Source organism: Aethalodelphis obliquidens, unplaced genomic scaffold (genome assembly GCF_003676395.1).
Source record: "Aethalodelphis obliquidens isolate GAN/ISIS:26980383/991018 unplaced genomic scaffold, ASM367639v1 scaffold16, whole genome shotgun sequence".
Classification (NCBI taxonomy): Eukaryota; Metazoa; Chordata; class Mammalia; order Artiodactyla; family Delphinidae; genus Aethalodelphis; species Aethalodelphis obliquidens.
Genome location: NW_020837960.1, coordinates 18,821,667 through 18,838,525, shown reverse-complemented (window position 1 = coordinate 18,838,525; position 16,859 = coordinate 18,821,667). Strand labels below are relative to the sequence as shown.

General features: G+C 41.8%; 2 protein-coding genes across 4 annotated transcripts in view; one reads left to right on the top strand and one right to left on the bottom strand.

Annotated features, from left to right (window-relative positions):
* Window positions 1–4,965, top strand: part of NEK5 (NIMA related kinase 5) — a 72,659-nt gene extending 67,694 nt beyond the window's left edge. The window contains exon 26 of one of the 2 annotated variants that reach the window (XR_003434786.1): window positions 4,815–4,918. Coding sequence is in view for 1 of the 2 variants with exons in the window: in XM_027116400.1 (XP_026972201.1) it covers window positions 4,815–4,872 (58 nt within the window). In the remaining variant the exon portion in view is untranslated. Of the gene's footprint in view, window positions 1–4,814 lie in introns of both variants that reach the window. The other variant, XM_027116400.1, reaches the window with a different exon arrangement.
* Window positions 40–14,558, bottom strand: ALG11 (ALG11 alpha-1,2-mannosyltransferase). 2 transcript variants are annotated; one of them, XM_027116413.1, is made up of 4 exons: window positions 14,460–14,558; window positions 9,190–9,420; window positions 4,960–5,891; window positions 40–1,698 (listed from the first exon to the last, which is right to left on the bottom strand). In XM_027116413.1, the coding sequence occupies exons 1-4, from the start codon at window positions 14,501–14,503 to the stop codon at window positions 1,427–1,429; spliced, it is 1,479 nt and encodes a 492-aa protein (XP_026972214.1). In that variant the 5' UTR covers window positions 14,504–14,558; the 3' UTR covers window positions 40–1,426. The 2 variants fall into 2 exon arrangements, with proteins under 2 accessions (XP_026972214.1, XP_026972216.1); XM_027116415.1 differs by lacking the exon at window positions 40–1,698 and adding an exon at window positions 2,748–3,334.
* Between the last annotated feature and the right edge of the window lie 2,301 nt (window positions 14,559–16,859).

The window sequence follows — 16,859 nt, the reverse complement described above, 5'->3', positions numbered from 1 at the left end:
AGACTGGAAAGGAAAAATGTACCTCTTTCACATGCCCGCAACACAAAGGTGTATCAGACTGTGAAGGAGGTCAATTTACTGAACTAGAAGGAACTGATTACGTACACAGAAAATGTCAAAAGTTATAGGCTCAACAGCCATATTTGCACATGTATATATTCACTTTTCCATGCTAGTTATTCAGGATAGGAGTCCTGTTAAATTATACTGATTCCTAGTTACTGGCTTAGTAACAAGAATCTACAAAGGATCGTAATGCATTGATAAAGATAGGATTCTAGAAGACATTTACTATATATTGTTACCTTTAAAGTAACTTTTATAATTTTCAAAGTACTTTCACATACTTTCTGTGTTCCCTGTTTTCTTTACTATGAAAGGCAGTGAGGACAGCCATTACCATCTCCAGGTTACAGAGAAAGAAGCTGACACTCAGAAGATTAGGAAGCAGCTTTAGTGTCAAAAGGTCAGATGTTTGTAAATGATGAAGCTGACGTCAGGTCCAGCTATTCTACTGCTAGTCCAGTGCTCTTTTCAAAATGCCACCTCACTATCTTACAGTGCATGATGCTGATTACAGAGACCATGTGGATGGATCCAAATATTATATCTTCAATATCAGAAAAACAACTTACCGCGATGTTCTGACTCAGACCTCTTGAATGACTTCAAAAAGCTGACTTATAGCCTCTGGGACATGAAAATGTTAAGGGATAATGAGAGGTCCAAAAAATGTACTGATAGCACTAAACATAAAACTATTTTCACAAATACCTAGTTAATGGAAAGGATTACTGGCAGTACCCTGATCTCTACATGCCCACGCACACACATAGAGCAATCACAGTGAGCCTGTCTTTTGACTACATGCTTTTAGAACATGATTAAGTCTGCTTGAAGTTTTTGTTCTTTTAAGAGGATCATTAGATAGATTCAAAAATTTTATCCACAATATTGCTTGAATTTAAACGTACCAGAATTTTTCTGTGTTCCAAAAATGTCAAAATAATTCTAAAGTACTAATCAATTATCAATCACCCATTTTTTTCCCAATATTTCCTTTTTTCTAAAAGGAAATTCTCTTTCCTGGTTTCTAAAGTAAAGTGATTTGATAAATAGTATTTTAAAAATATGGATTATACCAAAATTAAGATTGTTCATTTTTTTCTTTCAGACCCATATTTTTCAGAATTTGAGACCAAACACTAGTCTAAGATTTTTATATTTAAACTATATAAGGTTACCTTTTCCACTTAGGTAATTTTGCCTGTTTCCACTGAAATAAATACCTTGGTTATATACATACTGCTGAGGGCCTTGCTTAGACTAACTTTATTACAATAGGGAATGAGTTTAGAAAAATATTAACATATGAAGGTATCTAACCATCTTATATAAAATATCTCTAGTTTGTACAGATACGCAATTACTGAAATAACTTTTCCACAGACGTTAGGAATGTCACTTCAAACTCCTGATCGGAGAATCTGCTTACAGATGCACGAGCATTGTTCCTGATTTGGAGTCTCTTTTCCGCAGACATGGAAAGAATATGGGCCATAGTCTCAGCATAGTCTTCTTCACTTTCAGCCAGAAACCCAGTTCTCTCGCCTTGGTGAGGGACGACAATGTCGAGCTTCGGGCCCCCTGAATTGTGTGCAAGGACAATCGTGCCGGCTGCCATACACTCAACAATTCCTGAGAAACAGAAATCATGTCGTCTTTTAAGTTTCTGAATGTGTTCATAAGAACAAGGATGAGCAGAACCCTTTACAAATTTTAAGATTCACGGGCGATTTAAGTAAATGTATGTCTACAAATGCACTCGTTTAACTTCCCTGGTGAAAATAATTTTAAGTTTTTTAGTTATCAAAGCTTCATAATAATGCTACTTGTCTTTACTAAAACCGACAAGTAGATAGAAGAATAGTCTATAAAAAGTAAATATACTGCAGATAATAAAGCAAAGAAGACTAGAGAATGTTATTAGCAAGATGGTAGATAGCTAGTGGATATTAAAAGATAAAAATGGGTAAAAAAGATATCACAAACATTAAAAGTTGAGTATCGGTGTTTTAATCTCATCGAAAGAAAATCTCTGCTTGTGACGTTCTTCCTGATATGTGAAGCAATCCATTGGCAAAAGTGTGTATATTTTTCTTCCTATTTGTAAGATTATATTTAATGATATTCTTTTCTTGTCAAAGACTCTCACTGCAGGCAGTGCTATTTCTTGTGCCTAAGAATGTTTCTGGGGCTTCCCTGGTGGCGCAGTGGTTGAGAGTCCGCCTGCTGATGCAGGGGACGCGGGTTCGTGCCCCGGTCCAGGAAGATCCCACATGCCGCGAAGCGGCTGGGCCCGTGAGCCATGGCCGCTGAGCCTGCGCGTCCGGAGCCTGTGCTCCGTAACGGGAGAGGCCACAACAGTGACAGGCCCACGTACAGCAAAAAAAAAAAAAAAAAAAAAAAAGAATGTTTCTGAAAGTTGCATCACTAATGACACTTGCCAAGTTCAGTGTACAGAAAGTTTCTCACATCCTATTCAAGTTAATATCAAGCACATGTGAATGCTTTAGGGTGAGGCTGTAGTACAGAATGCATAAATTTTGTCCCCAGGAAATCTGAGACAAAGCAGGTGCTGGATGGGGTTTTTTTCCTATTCCATGAGCTGTGTTAATTCTATCTTTGGTAGGCCTTATACTTGAATAAACCAGATGTCTAATCAATAAATTATTTTCATGCTCGGAATTTCCGGGGTTTTTTTTTTGTTTTTTTAGAATTTCAGGTTTTTGTACTCTAGCACAGGTTGGTCTTATTTCTTACTGTAAGAAAACTTAACAGCAATGTGATTTAAGGTTTTGTTGTGTTTTTTAAGAGGGGGATGTGAGTGATTTAATTCATGGGTACTTTTAGAACCTGAAAGATAATCCCATTGCCTTTATTTTTCTAATTAAAGAATTCCTAAATAATTTGAAAATATAAAATATTCCTGAATTAGAAAAAAAAGGTACCAAAACAAAATGTTCAAATTACAGCATTAGGAGAAAACAGGAAAAAAGTAAGCCATCTGCGTGAGGCACACTAATAAGTAAGGCTGGTGCTTCTGTTACTGCCTGGATTTCTGGCAAATCTGAGACAACTGTGTGCCGCCCAATAGCAGTGCTGAACTAAATGAAAGTTTTGATTAGTTTCTGCCAAATGATGTAGGTGAGGATATAAATTATTCTAGCCAGCCTTTCTTACCCATGTTTCAAGAGAGAACTAAGCCCTTCAGAAAATGATTTGATTTACTGTTTTCTTACTTCTCCAAAGGATGGTACAGGCTGATATCATCCTAGATGCTCAGGAGAGAAGTTAAATCATTAACAACTGTTTCTGCAACACGGGCGAAATCTCTACAGAATTTTCCGCTAATGCTTTAATTTGAACTCTTATTTGAAAAATATGGAACACACCATAGTATTCCGTTCCGGGCTGGATACCGTTCCTCTGGACTTTCTTGGAGGCTTTGACCTAATCAATTTTACCCTCTCCCTCTAGAATCTTCCACTTCTCCCTCTCTACTGGCCCCTTCCTATCAGCCCTTAAGCTAGCTCAAACTCGTAAGAACAAAGTCTCTGTGAGGGTGTGTACACACACACACACACACACACACACACACGTACACACACACACACACACACACACACACACACACACGCCCTCCAGGTCACAAGTCCGCCCCTGGCCCGTGTCTCTCCTTCCATCTCCCTCTCACAGATAACTCAGGGCCCGCGTGGGCTGCGCTCAGCGCTCCACTCGCCCCCCACCAGTGACCCTCACGCCCACTCCTCCATCGACACTGCTCTCGCCCAGGTCGCCCCCCATGCCCTCATCTTGCCCAGTATCTGGGCAGCACTGGAACCTGTCGCCCTTTCCCTTCTTCCCTAAACCCTCACTTCCCTTGGTTTCCATGACTCTGCCTGGTTTCCTTCCTTCGCCTCCACTGGCTACCCTTCTGCCAACTTGTGGTCTCTCACTGTTCTCAGCCTTTTGCACCGCGGGCCTCCTGTTGCTCTACAGACTCCCCTTAGGCCACCCCGTCCACATGCACATCCACGCCCACCGGGCTGCGGTACCCACCCGGACAACTCTGCAGCCTGTCTTCCTGGGCCAGCTCCCTCTCCTTACTTCAGACTCACACGTACGAGGCCCGCTGGACACACACACGTCCCTCAGCCAATTCCACTCCACGTGCTCGAAACTCAGCCCCTCACTGCCTCTGCTCTTGGAGGCCTCTGTGGGCGAAAGCCACCACCATTCACACGGCTGTCCAAACTGAACACCTGAGGCCATTCCAGTAATGAGCACACAATAAATAAAAGAACCAAAAGGTTCTTCTGAGGAGCCTACCTGGAGACAGGGGTTCTCGGCCTTTGATGCACAACAGAATCACCTGAGGGGCTTTCCCGAAACACCTCCACCTGGGCCCACCCAGAGATTCTGAGGTGGCTCCTCAGTGGGATTAGCATGAGGCCCAGGAATCTGAACCAGCACATTGATGGGGTTAGGTGGGGAGAGAAAATACAGCAGTGAAGAGCAGAGGCTGTCTGAATTCGAATCTGGGCTCTATCTCTTACTGTGTGACTGAACTTAGGCAAGGTCTAAACCCTCTCTGTGTCTGAGTTTACAAAATGGAAATAATCATAATACCCATTAAGTGACGTTCCAGAGATAGTTAAATCAGATAATACTTGTAAAGACCTTGAGAGTGACCGCCACACAGTGAGTGGTCAATAAACATTAGCTATTATTATTGATTATATGTTTTACAGGGTCTCAAATGAGGAAAGCACACTTGGTGGACTCGGGAAGAGACTGAGGACTTGCTGAAAACTTCCGGAATATTATCATTTTATCAAAATCACCTAAAATGTATATCTCATGGCACCAAACAAGTTGTTTACAGGACAAACTCACCAATCCCAAAATGCTCGTTCCACATGGTATGCAGACCAACTGTTGCTTCAGACAAGTAATTCTTTAATTCATCAAATGGAATGTTTATTTTAAATTCCACGTCTTCTTGAACTCCTAGGTCCTCAGAAAGCCTTCTCAGTTGGTTTACCCTAAGTTCATCATCTTGGTTACGACAGCCTCCAATGAGGACAAGTTTAAGTGGAGGAAGTGACTCAGCCTCCTTTTTATTCAGCAATTTAGCAAAGGCTCTGATCTGCAAAGGATGATTCTTTTCAGGCCTGAACTGGCCAATCGAAACCAGTAAATGTCCTGAGGTTGTCTTCTCCTTGTGTAATGGAATGTCCAGAAATGTCTGCACATCACAAGGTGGATAAACAATATTAGTGCAATTCCCAACCTTCCACAGTGAGAGAATATGGTTTAGCGTCCAAGAAGAATTGACCATGACGACATCACTGCAAGAACCAGCAAGCCCATATATAAAAGCAAATAGATAGTAGTAGATAAGCTTTACTTTGCTGAGAAAAGGATTCCTGGTGATGAAGTCTGCATTGTTAAATCTGACATTTTGATTCTTCACTACAGAGAGCATGTCCGTGCTGATGGTGGGATAATGAACATAGCTTCCAACTCGGCAACGGCCTAAATACCTAAACAGAGGAAGTGTGAAAGCATAGCCCATAGAATCGATGTAAACATCGGGAACACACTGCATCAGAGCTTCCCAGCCAAGAAAAATGGATCCCAGACTTTGGCCCAGCAGTGTGAAATGAGGATAGAGTGAATCTTCCACAAGGTAGCGCTTCCTTAATAAAACAAACTTCACTGGGCACGTTAATCTGATGTTAAATCTTCTGAAAGCACCTTCCAGTATCTGTTGACCACTGACATCAGCATCACCAGTATAAACAACATAAACTGCTTCAGGATACCTAAAACAGAATGTAACAGTTAAGAATTTCATTAGTTTAGGTTAAAATCAGTTTAGGTTGTAGATAATTATTTTCTCACAATCATAAAGCAGCTTATTTTTAGACTAAAAAAATGTTTTCCACTGTTTTTTACTGACTCGACTCTCTCCTGGGTCTTCCACTGCCCTACAACTAAAACGTCAGTCCTCCAAAGGAGGCTTCTAGTTCTTTGCTTTTCCCTCCACTAAGAGTTTCCCTCCAGCAGACATCAACAAAATTACTGATTTATAAATGAGATATTTTCATTTTTAAGAAGTATTCAAAAATTTTGACAACTTTCTCAGCATTATAATGGTAATGAAATATTAATAAAATATTCATAAACAAGAGTTAAAATTCACTAAAGGTATCTTTAGATAGGATCATAAATGCTAAAGCATTAGTGTTTTTAATCTGAGAAATGCACAAAGGTTTTAAGCTAGACCTTGTGCCTGCATCACAATTAGATATAATTATAATGGAAATATGGAAAAGTACATTCTTATGATTTTAACACTTTGGCCTCACTCTGGCTGTGTTTATAATTATTCTCTGAGTCATACAGAACATTTATTAACTTACCTAGTGTGAGCTACTAGGTTCTACAGAATAAGGGATGATGGAGAGTCTTTATCCTCAAGGAGCTCAGTCCAGTGGAGAGAACAGATATATAAACAAATAATGTGCTGTGTACTGATGAAGATCCCAGGATGCTGTGCTGTCTAAAGGATGAGCATCTAATCACTCCTCCCTAGCCCCCCTCCCAGCAACTAGATTGAGCCTTTTAAATGCAAAAAGGATGGTCATCTATGGCAGCTTAAAGATGGCCACAAAATCTTTGACACTTTTCCCGTTGAGAGGTGGATCTATGTCCCCTCCCCTGGAGTAACAGTGGGCTCTTGACTGCTTTTACCAATAGAATATGGCAAAAGTGACACTGTGCCAGTTTCTGGACCCAGGCTCTAAGAGACTGGCACCTTTCTACTTCACTCTAAGGGGAGACAGCTGTCATGTAAGAAGTCCTGCTATCCTGAGACCGCCATGTTGTGTGCAAGCCCAAGCTAGTCACACGGAGAAGCTGCTTGGTGACAGAGATGCCTGACCCAGTCATTCCAGGCCAGGAACCAGATCTGTGAGGGAAGAAGCCTTCCGACAACTCCAGCCCCAGCTGCCATCTAACTGCAACAGTTTGAGCGTGAAGGATTCCAAACAGGGCCTGTCAACTTCGAAACTCTGAGAAATAATAATAAATTTTTGTTTTAAGCCATTCAATTTGGGGTGGTTTATTAAGCAGCAGTAGATAAGCAGAATATCTCTGTTTAAAAACCCTCATATGGTTTTCCACAGCACTTGGAATAAAGTCTAAACTCCTCACCCTGCTCGCTCAAGCCCTGCGTACTGGGCGCTACCTCCCTCTGGAACCCCCTGCCCCCCAACTCTCTCACTTGCTCAGCAGGGTTCAGCCAAACTGGATTCCCTTCTCTGAACAAGCCAGCCTCCTTCCAGTCTTAGGGGACTTGCAGCAGTTGCTCCCTCTGCTTTGAATTCTTTTCTCACCCTCACTGTCTTTTCATAAAGTGAGCAGGAGAGCGTATGTTTAGAACATGGGCTCTAGGAACTCAGTTCCCCTGTCTGTCAAATGAGGATAACAGTAACCACCTCGCTAGGTTGTAATGAGGACTGAGTCACCTAACACGTGTGAAACACTTCAAACCACACCCGGCAGACAGTAAAAGCTCAGTAAACGTCAGCTATTTTTGTCGTTCAGAATTTAGTTGTGCTGTTTCCTCAGAGACTGTACCTAATTTACTCAGTCTAAATGGTGGAGTCACTCTCATATTACCCTATTTGAATTTCTTATATAACACTTCTCACCATTTGATATTTTCCGTTTATTATCTTGTCTCTCTCTCAACTGAAATCTAAGGTCCATAAGAGGGACTTGATCTATCTTGTTCACCATTCAAATTCAACCCCTTAGAACACTGCTTGATATTGGTTGGCCAAAAAGTTGGTTTGGGGTTTTCGCAGGATGTTACAGCGAAACCTGAACGAACTTTTAGGCCAACCCAATACATAGTAGGTCCTCCCCGCTTCCCCCACTCCCCAAATATAGGGAGACTGAATGAAAAGTGTACTGTAGCTTATGCTGAGTCAGGACTTACCTAAGGAGAAAAAGGTTATTTCAGAAAAAAAGGAACACTAGATGGAAAGGCAAGGAATCTTGAGAGGGCGTGATGCTCCTAGGTCAGTATGCTGGAGCAAAGTATGTGTGAGGGGACGGGAGGGATGAGAAACAAAATGTGGCAGAAGCAAGATGAAAAAGTATCTTCTACGTCATACTAATTATTTGGATTTTTTTTCTCATCAGTCAGATAGAGGAGTAATAGGAGTTGCTGGGGAGTATGAGTACAGATATCATGAAACTTGACCACTGCCCTCAAGGGTAATCTAGAGACAAGGCTCATGCACAGTGTTATGAGAAGGAAAGAACAGTATGGACTACAGTAGGAAGGCTTCAAGGAGGTGGGAATTAAGCTGGGATTTAAGAAAATTCTCTGGATTTAGGCAGTTATGGGAGATGGCAGAGGATACACAGGGACGGTGGTTAGAAGCCAAGAAGGGCCAAGAATGTAGAAATGTAGAGCTAAGGGCATTACATGGGAAGACTCTGAAACTGAATGAAGGGCGTGTGCCAGGAAGTAGGGTCGCCATGGAAGGATAATAGTTTTCCTCATATAATGAAACAATAATGAAACCTGTATTTTGCTGTGCCTTTTCTTTTCTTGTGGGATAGGGGTGGGGAGAAGGAAGCCTAGAACATTAAAAGATGTGTAACACCAAATTCTTTCTAACATGGTAACTTACTTAAGACTATCCAACTGATAATGATATCAAAATCAGAATCAAATAGATGCTTTCAGAGAGATTATTTCCTGTGTGCCACCATTGACTGAAAGTATTCAGGTTTAAAGTGCTTCACAGTACTTGGTATATTTCTGTTTATTATTCAATCTCTTCTCCACATACTCTCTCAAGTTATCCCCACTAAATTATGCCATAAAAGGGCAGATACTTCCCCTTTCTGTTTCTTTATCATATCAAGTAAAATGCAGTAGCATATTGTAAGACAGGTTGGCATATGAGCAGTGTTTCCTTACTGAAGAATAGTTTAAAAAAGGAATCCCTGGCTATGACTAGAGAAAGATACATTCTGGGTGATGATTTTTTACAAAAATAGTAACAATATACCAAATTGTTAAGAAAGATGCATACCTACTTTTTCTGAAGAGCCCTTAAGGCACACCATAACACTCTTTCTCCTCCTCCGCCAGCGTTGCAGTAGGGATGGAAAAATGCAACCACCGTTTGATTTTTCCCAGTTTTGCTAGCTGAGCCCGACTTTTTCTTTCTCTGTAGCAGCAGTCTGATTCCCCAAAGGACACTGAGTAGACACACACATAAAACTCCACATACAATTAGCCCAGGGAAGAATAATGAATAAAAAAACCTGAAATGAGAGGGAAAGGGGGGTGAAAATGGATATAATGCCCATTAAAAAAAGGCTACAAATTAAAGTCTACTTTCACATAACTGCTTTATATATTAGCAGCAAAGAAAATTTTTATAGCTTGTGAGCCTAACAAAATACTCAGTTATTAAAATTCTAATGCTACAAAATATCTAATGTCAAAAGTGCAGGTCCCCTTTAATTCCACAGCATGTTGGCAATTCAACGTACTTTTTCTTTTTAATCAGCAGTAAAAATCAATGTTGAGCCACCTTTCTCCTAACTCAGTATATGTGTTAAGGGATTAAAATAAATTTAATTATTAATCTAAACAAGATATGACTGGGAAAGGCATCTGACCCTCAAAATGACAATATGTAATCCAAAGAAATATTCCATAGTCAATATTCCACAGCTAAAAGTTTGGTGAGACACTAAATCATCTTTATTATCTCACTTTGCCTCAAGCAGAATTTTTTTCCTTTTTCTTTTTTGGCCTTGCCATGCGGCTTGTGGGACCTTAGTTCCCCAACCAGGGATCGAACCCTTACCCTGCAGTGGAAGCTCAGCGTCTTAATCGCTGGATGGCCAGGGAACTCCCAAGTAGAACAATTTTTGAGGGAAGGGGAATGGAGCTTAGATTTTTCCAGTTCAATTCTGAGTTTTGCATCTGATCTCTTTACATGACCCTGAAACCACTGTCTTCCCATGTGCCTCACTCCCACAGTCACTGCTGCAAGGTTCTCTATTACTGCCAGGTCGACTGAGGCTCTGCAAAGGACCCAGGCCTGTTCACCACCATATCCCAATGCCTAGCATCATACCTGGCTGAGAAGGCAGTCAAAAAACATTTGTTGACTGAATACAAAATTTTATTACATCCTCAGATGTCTTTATTTTGGGGGGGGGGGCGGTGTTTCCATACGACAAATGTGTCATACCGAAATGCAAGACTTCTAATAATAGAAACCATTATCTTGGCTTTCTCACAACCTTATGAAACAGTACTTCATGTGTGTAAGAATTTTTTTTTTAACATCTTTACTGGAGTATAATTGCTTTACAATGGTGTGTTAGTTTCTCCTCAGATGTCTCTTAAATTATGTTAAATTGTTTTTTCAAGGTATGGTTTTCTCATAGGGTTGGCTAATATAGCTGGTACCTAACAATTTTTTTTAATACGCTGCCTACCCTTTATAAAGGATTTGAGGGGCCTATAAGACATAAAAACAATACTAAAACTTAAATAATGAAAAGTCAAGACCAGGGAACGTATATGGTTAAAGTATGTTGGGGCGTGGGGAGGGGAGTGGAGATGGGGGTGGAGGACACAGAGATGCAAGCTCTAAATTTGTACACAGTAGTGAACAGCAGATTGGGTTCTGGGCTGCTTAGTGACCAAACCAAATAGGGGGATATTCTGTGTAGTTACATGGTTTTCATTGTCCCTAAGTAGACAACATACAAATTCTTTAGAGGAATAAATATTTTATTGATATTTAGTTTTGAAATAAATTTCTCATGCGGGATTTCTTATTGTGAACAAGTCCATTACTTGATGATTTGGTCTCAGGACACCTTTATAAATCTTAAAAACTGCTGAGGACTCCATCCAGTTTTTGTTTACATCAGGTTTCTCAACCACAGGACTACTGACATTTTGGACCAGATAATTCTTTGTTGTGTGCATTATAGAATGCTTAACTGCATCCCTGGTCTTGACACACTGGATGCCAGGAGCATCCTCCCAAACAGGACAATCAAAAATATCTTGAGACACTGCCAAATGTCCTGCAGGGGCAAAATCACCTCTGACTGAGAACCACTGTTACACTGATTATATCTACCAATATTTAACATATTAGACATTAAAACTGAGAAACTTTTTAAAAATTATGAATCCATTAAAGAAATAAATCCATTATATAACATAAACATATTTTTATTTTAAAAAACTTATGTTTTCTAAACCAAATAAAGTAGTAAGGAGGGTGTCACTGTTTTTAATGTCTGGCTTAACAGAAGACAGTGGCTTCTCATATGTGCTTCTGCGTTCAATCTGTAACGATATGTTGTTCTGGTTCAAGTATACGAAGAAAACCCAGGCTCACTCACATATGTAGCAGGAAAACAGAGGAGTATTTTTAAATGGCCTATTCTGGCTACTGATATTCTTCTGTAATACTATACCAAATCAGACAAGTGGCAATTTCTTAACAGTCAATTGCAACATGGAATCTGAAACCCTATCAATGCCCTTTCCATGCTCTGTTACACTGAAATCTATTGGTTTGTCTTGCCCTTTGAATGGAACTTTTCTGTATGTGTGATTTTGTAACACTGTGACTTATTTGGGCAATATTGGTTCACGAGTAATGGAGAGTTTCCAAATGTTGACACATTTCTTTATACAATACCCCAAAATCACACTTGTTAAGATTACTACCCATCTCATCAGAAAAAATCTTTTAGGCATTGGAAAATGGTCAAGGTCAGAATGGCAGATACAAGTTTCCCAAAATTCTAACTTTCACTTGAAAACTCAAACTTTATCATTAGCAACAAATTCTGTCACTTGTTTTCTTTGTTTCTGTTTTGTTTTTTTTTTTGGCCGCACACACAGCTTCCGGGATCCCCGACCAGGGATTGAACCTGTGGCCCCTGCAGTGGATGCGCAGAGTTCTAACCACTGGACTGCCAGGGAATTCCCAGTCACTTGTTTTCTTTGAAGTAACAGGGTCAATCATTCATTTTCAAGAAAATATCTACTAAATACCCAAGTCAGTTTGTCTGTCAGTCGGTCTTTCAAATAAAAACTGTGTCCTGTAAAAAGTAGGTGTCTAATTCAACTTGCCACGTAGACAATCATACTAGAGGTTTTCCTTGAGATAACCATTTTACTTTGGTATGTCGAAGTACTTTATGTGTTCCCCCCATTTTGTCATACAGAATATTAAAAAGATATGTACTCGGGCTTCCCTGGTGGCGCAGTGGTTGAGAGCCCGCCTGCCGATGCAGGAGACACGGGTTCGTGCCCCAGTCCGGGAGGATCCCACATGCCGTGGAGCGGCTGGGCCCGTGGGCCATGGCCGTTGAGCCTGCGCGTCTGGAGCCTGTGCTCCGCAACGGGAGAGGCCACAACAGTGAGAGGCCCGCGTACCGCAAAAAAAACCAAACAAACAAAAACAAACAAACAGAAAAAGATATGTACTCAAGGGTTGAGATTTAAGAAAATTAATAATTTTTACTGCTTCATCAAGGACATTCTTAGCAAGTGCATGGAGGTGAAACACAATGACTACTAGTACAGTTTGATGTCACTGCCTTGATTTGTGCTAAGTAACAGTTTTATCCACCATTACTTTTGCACTATCAGTGCAAATGTCAAAAAAATGAAAGAGGCAAACGTTATCCCAACATTATTATAAAAATAATTTTGACCTTGAGGACCCACTGAAAGGGTCTTGGGGATTTGCAGGGGTCTATGGACCACACTTTAAGAACCACTGCTGTAAAGGATGAAGAGAGCTTGACAGAAGTGGTAAGATTGGCCGCTTAATGTTTGGAATATATCAGTTCATAAAAGCCGCATTGTCTGGGATAGTTAGCTTTCCCAGGACAAGACCAAAAGTCTGTTTAATTTAAAATGTAGCTGACTCACAGAATCCCAAGATTTTTATGACATTTCCTTCAAATGACTTAAGTGGGAAAATAAATGTGACAGGATTTTCAAACTGAACTATTCAACTGAAAATCAGAAAAAAAAATCATATTAATGACTAAAATTGAGCCAGTCCTTTGTTTTGAGTCTGTTAGTTTCAAAGATACACATACAGGTTCTATAAAGAAATTTATTAAACATCCTACAGTACTTGCACATCAAAATCAACCATTTTAGAATTTGTTTAAATATAACTAAAATGTGTGCCATTAAATATTTACTCATATTTAAACACAAGACTTTGAAAAGGTAACTGTAATCAACAGTGAATCATTCCATTCAGCAAACTTTTATTTAGTCATTATTATGTGCAAAGCAGGGAGTTCGGGATATTTCAAATGGCAGGGAAGAATATGAACGCTCTGAAAATACTTTCCTGTTCCAATGATTTAAATAATCATTACAGAACTTGAAGTAGAGGGGGCAATAATGAAGATACCTGAATTTTGGAGAGAATACATATACACTGCTATTCAGGATGCTATCGTATTAATGATAAAATTTCAACCTGAACAAAAATATGTAGGTGTTAAAAGAGCTGTGTAGGTGGAATATACTAGGTCTTCTGTTTTACTAGTGTAAGTCAACACATGTAAAATACAGTAGTATTACAACAACAAATGTGGAAAAAAGGTCTGGGAGTTTTTTCACCAAAATGTTAACAATAGTTATCTCTGGATGGTAGCATTCCTGGAGACTTCTGTTTTGCTCATTTATTTCCTAACTTTTTTACAAGAAACAACGTATTACCTATGCAATGACGACAAGGTAGAAATATTTTATATAACTATTCTTACATCATTCAGAAAAGAAATCAATGGAAAATCAAGAAGAGGATTCAACATAAACTTGACATTTAAATGACATATGCTAACAATGACAGTTCTGGTGAGTGAAAGAAGATAAACTAAGACAAGAAAAAGGAAGACCCGGTTTCTTCTTCACCGAAAAGAACATGATAGATTGGAAAATGATTCGTGGCTCAACCATAAAGGAAAATGAGGAATGAATGCGAATAACTTATGACAGACGAATAGGAGTGCGAATAAGAGAAAGAAAAAGCTAAAGCCGGGAGGGAAACTCGAGCCCTCAGCCAGCAGTGGGGCAGGGAAAGAAAACGTGGTAAACTGAGTCTTTAACGCAGCCTCTTTGTCTATCTAGAAGACCCCAAAGGGAGAGGAAACGGTCACTGGCCTTGAGAAAATAGCTTAGACTCGTGACAAGGAAAGCCCTTCCTCTCAAACATTAGTCGCACTGGGAGGACAAATACAACTGCGGCACGGAAAACGCCTGCGAGCCCACACCACCCGCTCCTCACCTCAATAACTCGCCCAAGCACCAACCCCTTGCGGCGACCGCCATCTTCCGCCGACCCACGATCTCGGGAAGCGCTTCGTTGTTCCTCTTCTCTATTGGCTCCTGAGGAAACGTTCGGTCACCCCCGCCCACACAGGGGCGATTGTGCATTTCAATTGGTTGCTGGTAGTAGCTTCCCACGGCCTTCCAGCCAATCGAATCTCCCGCGGGGGTGGAGAAGTTTTCGGCGTGGCGTACTCTGGCCCGGCCCCCCGTGGGCGGAGCCACAAGGGGGTTGGGCATGGGGAGGGCGTGGCCTGTGATGGACAGCCGGCGCTCCCGCCCTCGGCCCCCTCCCCCACTGAAGACCCCGCTCTGGCGCCACCGCCCCCAGTCTTAGAGCCTGCTGCCCGTTGGAGACCAATGGGAGGCTCATGCGCGTCTCAGATCGATTTTCCAGGTGCGGAGTTCACTCCCGCAGCTGCTGTGGCATTTCGGACCCGCGGCGCCCTGGAGCCCGGCGCGGCGCTCCAGAGGGAGCTGCGCAGAGCGGACCCGAAGCCGGCCCTAGCCACGCCGCACCTTCCCAGCCGGCGGTGGTCGAACCTTGGGATCTGCATCCCCCGCCCTGGTCTACGCGGCTCGCCCTCCTTCCTTTTCTCTCCGGCGCATGCCCGAGGCTGAAGACCTCTGCGCACCGGCCCGTGAGGTAGCGGAGACCCGGCAGCGGGGACGGGTCCGCCTCGCCTGGGTTTCAGCTCGGCCGAGGACTCTCGGGCACCGGCAGGCCTGTCTCCGGGTGTGGGTGAGGGTTCCCGGCCCACCCTCCCCTCTGGGGCGCAATGGCGCGCAAGTTTGAATTAGCAGGTGTGATGAGGGCTGACGATTCCTCGTCTGAAATGCAGGTGTCGGTTCGGGTTAGAACCAAACCACGAGGGTGCCATCCACTGCGCGCTCTTCTTCTCCCGGGGTTTTAACATCGCGCTTCTCCTCCCCTGACCAGGTGACCTTGGGCTCTGGGCTGCATCACAGAAGAAATTAGTTCCTCCGGGAGATGAAGCCTCAGCAGGAGAGACAGATTACAGATCGTGAAAAGGCAAGTCGGAGAGTGAGTTTCCTTCCCGGGGCTCTGTGTGCGCACACCTGCCTGGAGGACCTTTCGCGCCCGCCCGCGGTCCTTACTGGGTTCCTTGGTGTGCGCGGGGCAGGCCCGGCGCGTGGTTTGTTAGAATACCCTTTAGGAAGGGCATGCTATTAACTGTCTTTCAGAACAGTTTAAAACGCACCACTTTTCTGTTCGTCTGCTGTTGAGAAGTTTGATGCTGGAGAGGTAAAGTGAGAGTTGAGTTGCTGTGTAAGATCCCTGATTGGTCAGTACGATTAAATTAGCTACCTTGAAAAGTTATTCAAGAGTTGGTGCATAGACCCCTTTATGATCTATCCAGGTCCTGCAACGGTTGTTTGTTTGTTTTTTTGTTTGTTTTTGAAGAACTATTTTGAGTTCATTTAAATCATGCAAGTAATACATTAGTGCAGCCTCTTAAAATGCAAATAGTACAGAAATACTTAGCACGAAAAGCAGATCCATTTTCCAGTCTTTTTCTGCTCATGTACATATGTCTTCATCCATTCAGCAAATGCTTATTGAAAACTTGATATTTTTCAGGCACAGTTTTGAAACGCACAGTGGTGTTAACATGTATCTATTGTGTTAATGCTTATCTATATCTCCAGAGAAATCTTTAGGTTCTTGTGTGTGTGGTTTTAGAATATTTGCTTGTTTTACATAAATGAGATCATGTAGTGTGTATTCTCCCACCTCCAACCTTTTTTTTTGTTGTTGTTATTTTTATTTATTTTGGCTGCGCCGGGCCTTAGTTGCGGCACGCGGGATCTTTTTTTATTTAGTTGTGGCATGCAGACTTCTTAGTTGTGGCATGCATGTGGGATCTAGTTCCCCAACCAGGGATGGAACCTGGGCCCCCTGCCTTGGGAGCACGGAGTCTTACCCACTGGACCACCAAAGAAGTCCCCCTCCAACCTTTTTTTCCCCCAATTTAACAATATATTTTGGAGATTTTTCATGCTGGTACATAAGCATCTGTGTCACTTAGTCTCACCTCTGCACAGTACGGATGCACCATAGTGTATTTATTCTTTTCTCATGGGTGGACATTCGGGTTGCTTCTGTTTTGACCCCCTCACAAGCCATACTGTAGTGGACATCCTTGTATGTGATTTTTCATGCTGACCTTTGAGTATTTCTCCAGGATAGGTCCCCAGGCCAGGATTGCTGGTCTGAAGAGTAGCCTGTGCCTTTTCTACAGATTTCAGAAATCAATTCGACAACATTATTGTGTGCCTTTTTGGGGTGAAATTCATCTAGGCCCTGGTGGCATAGAAGTGAAAAATAAATGGATTA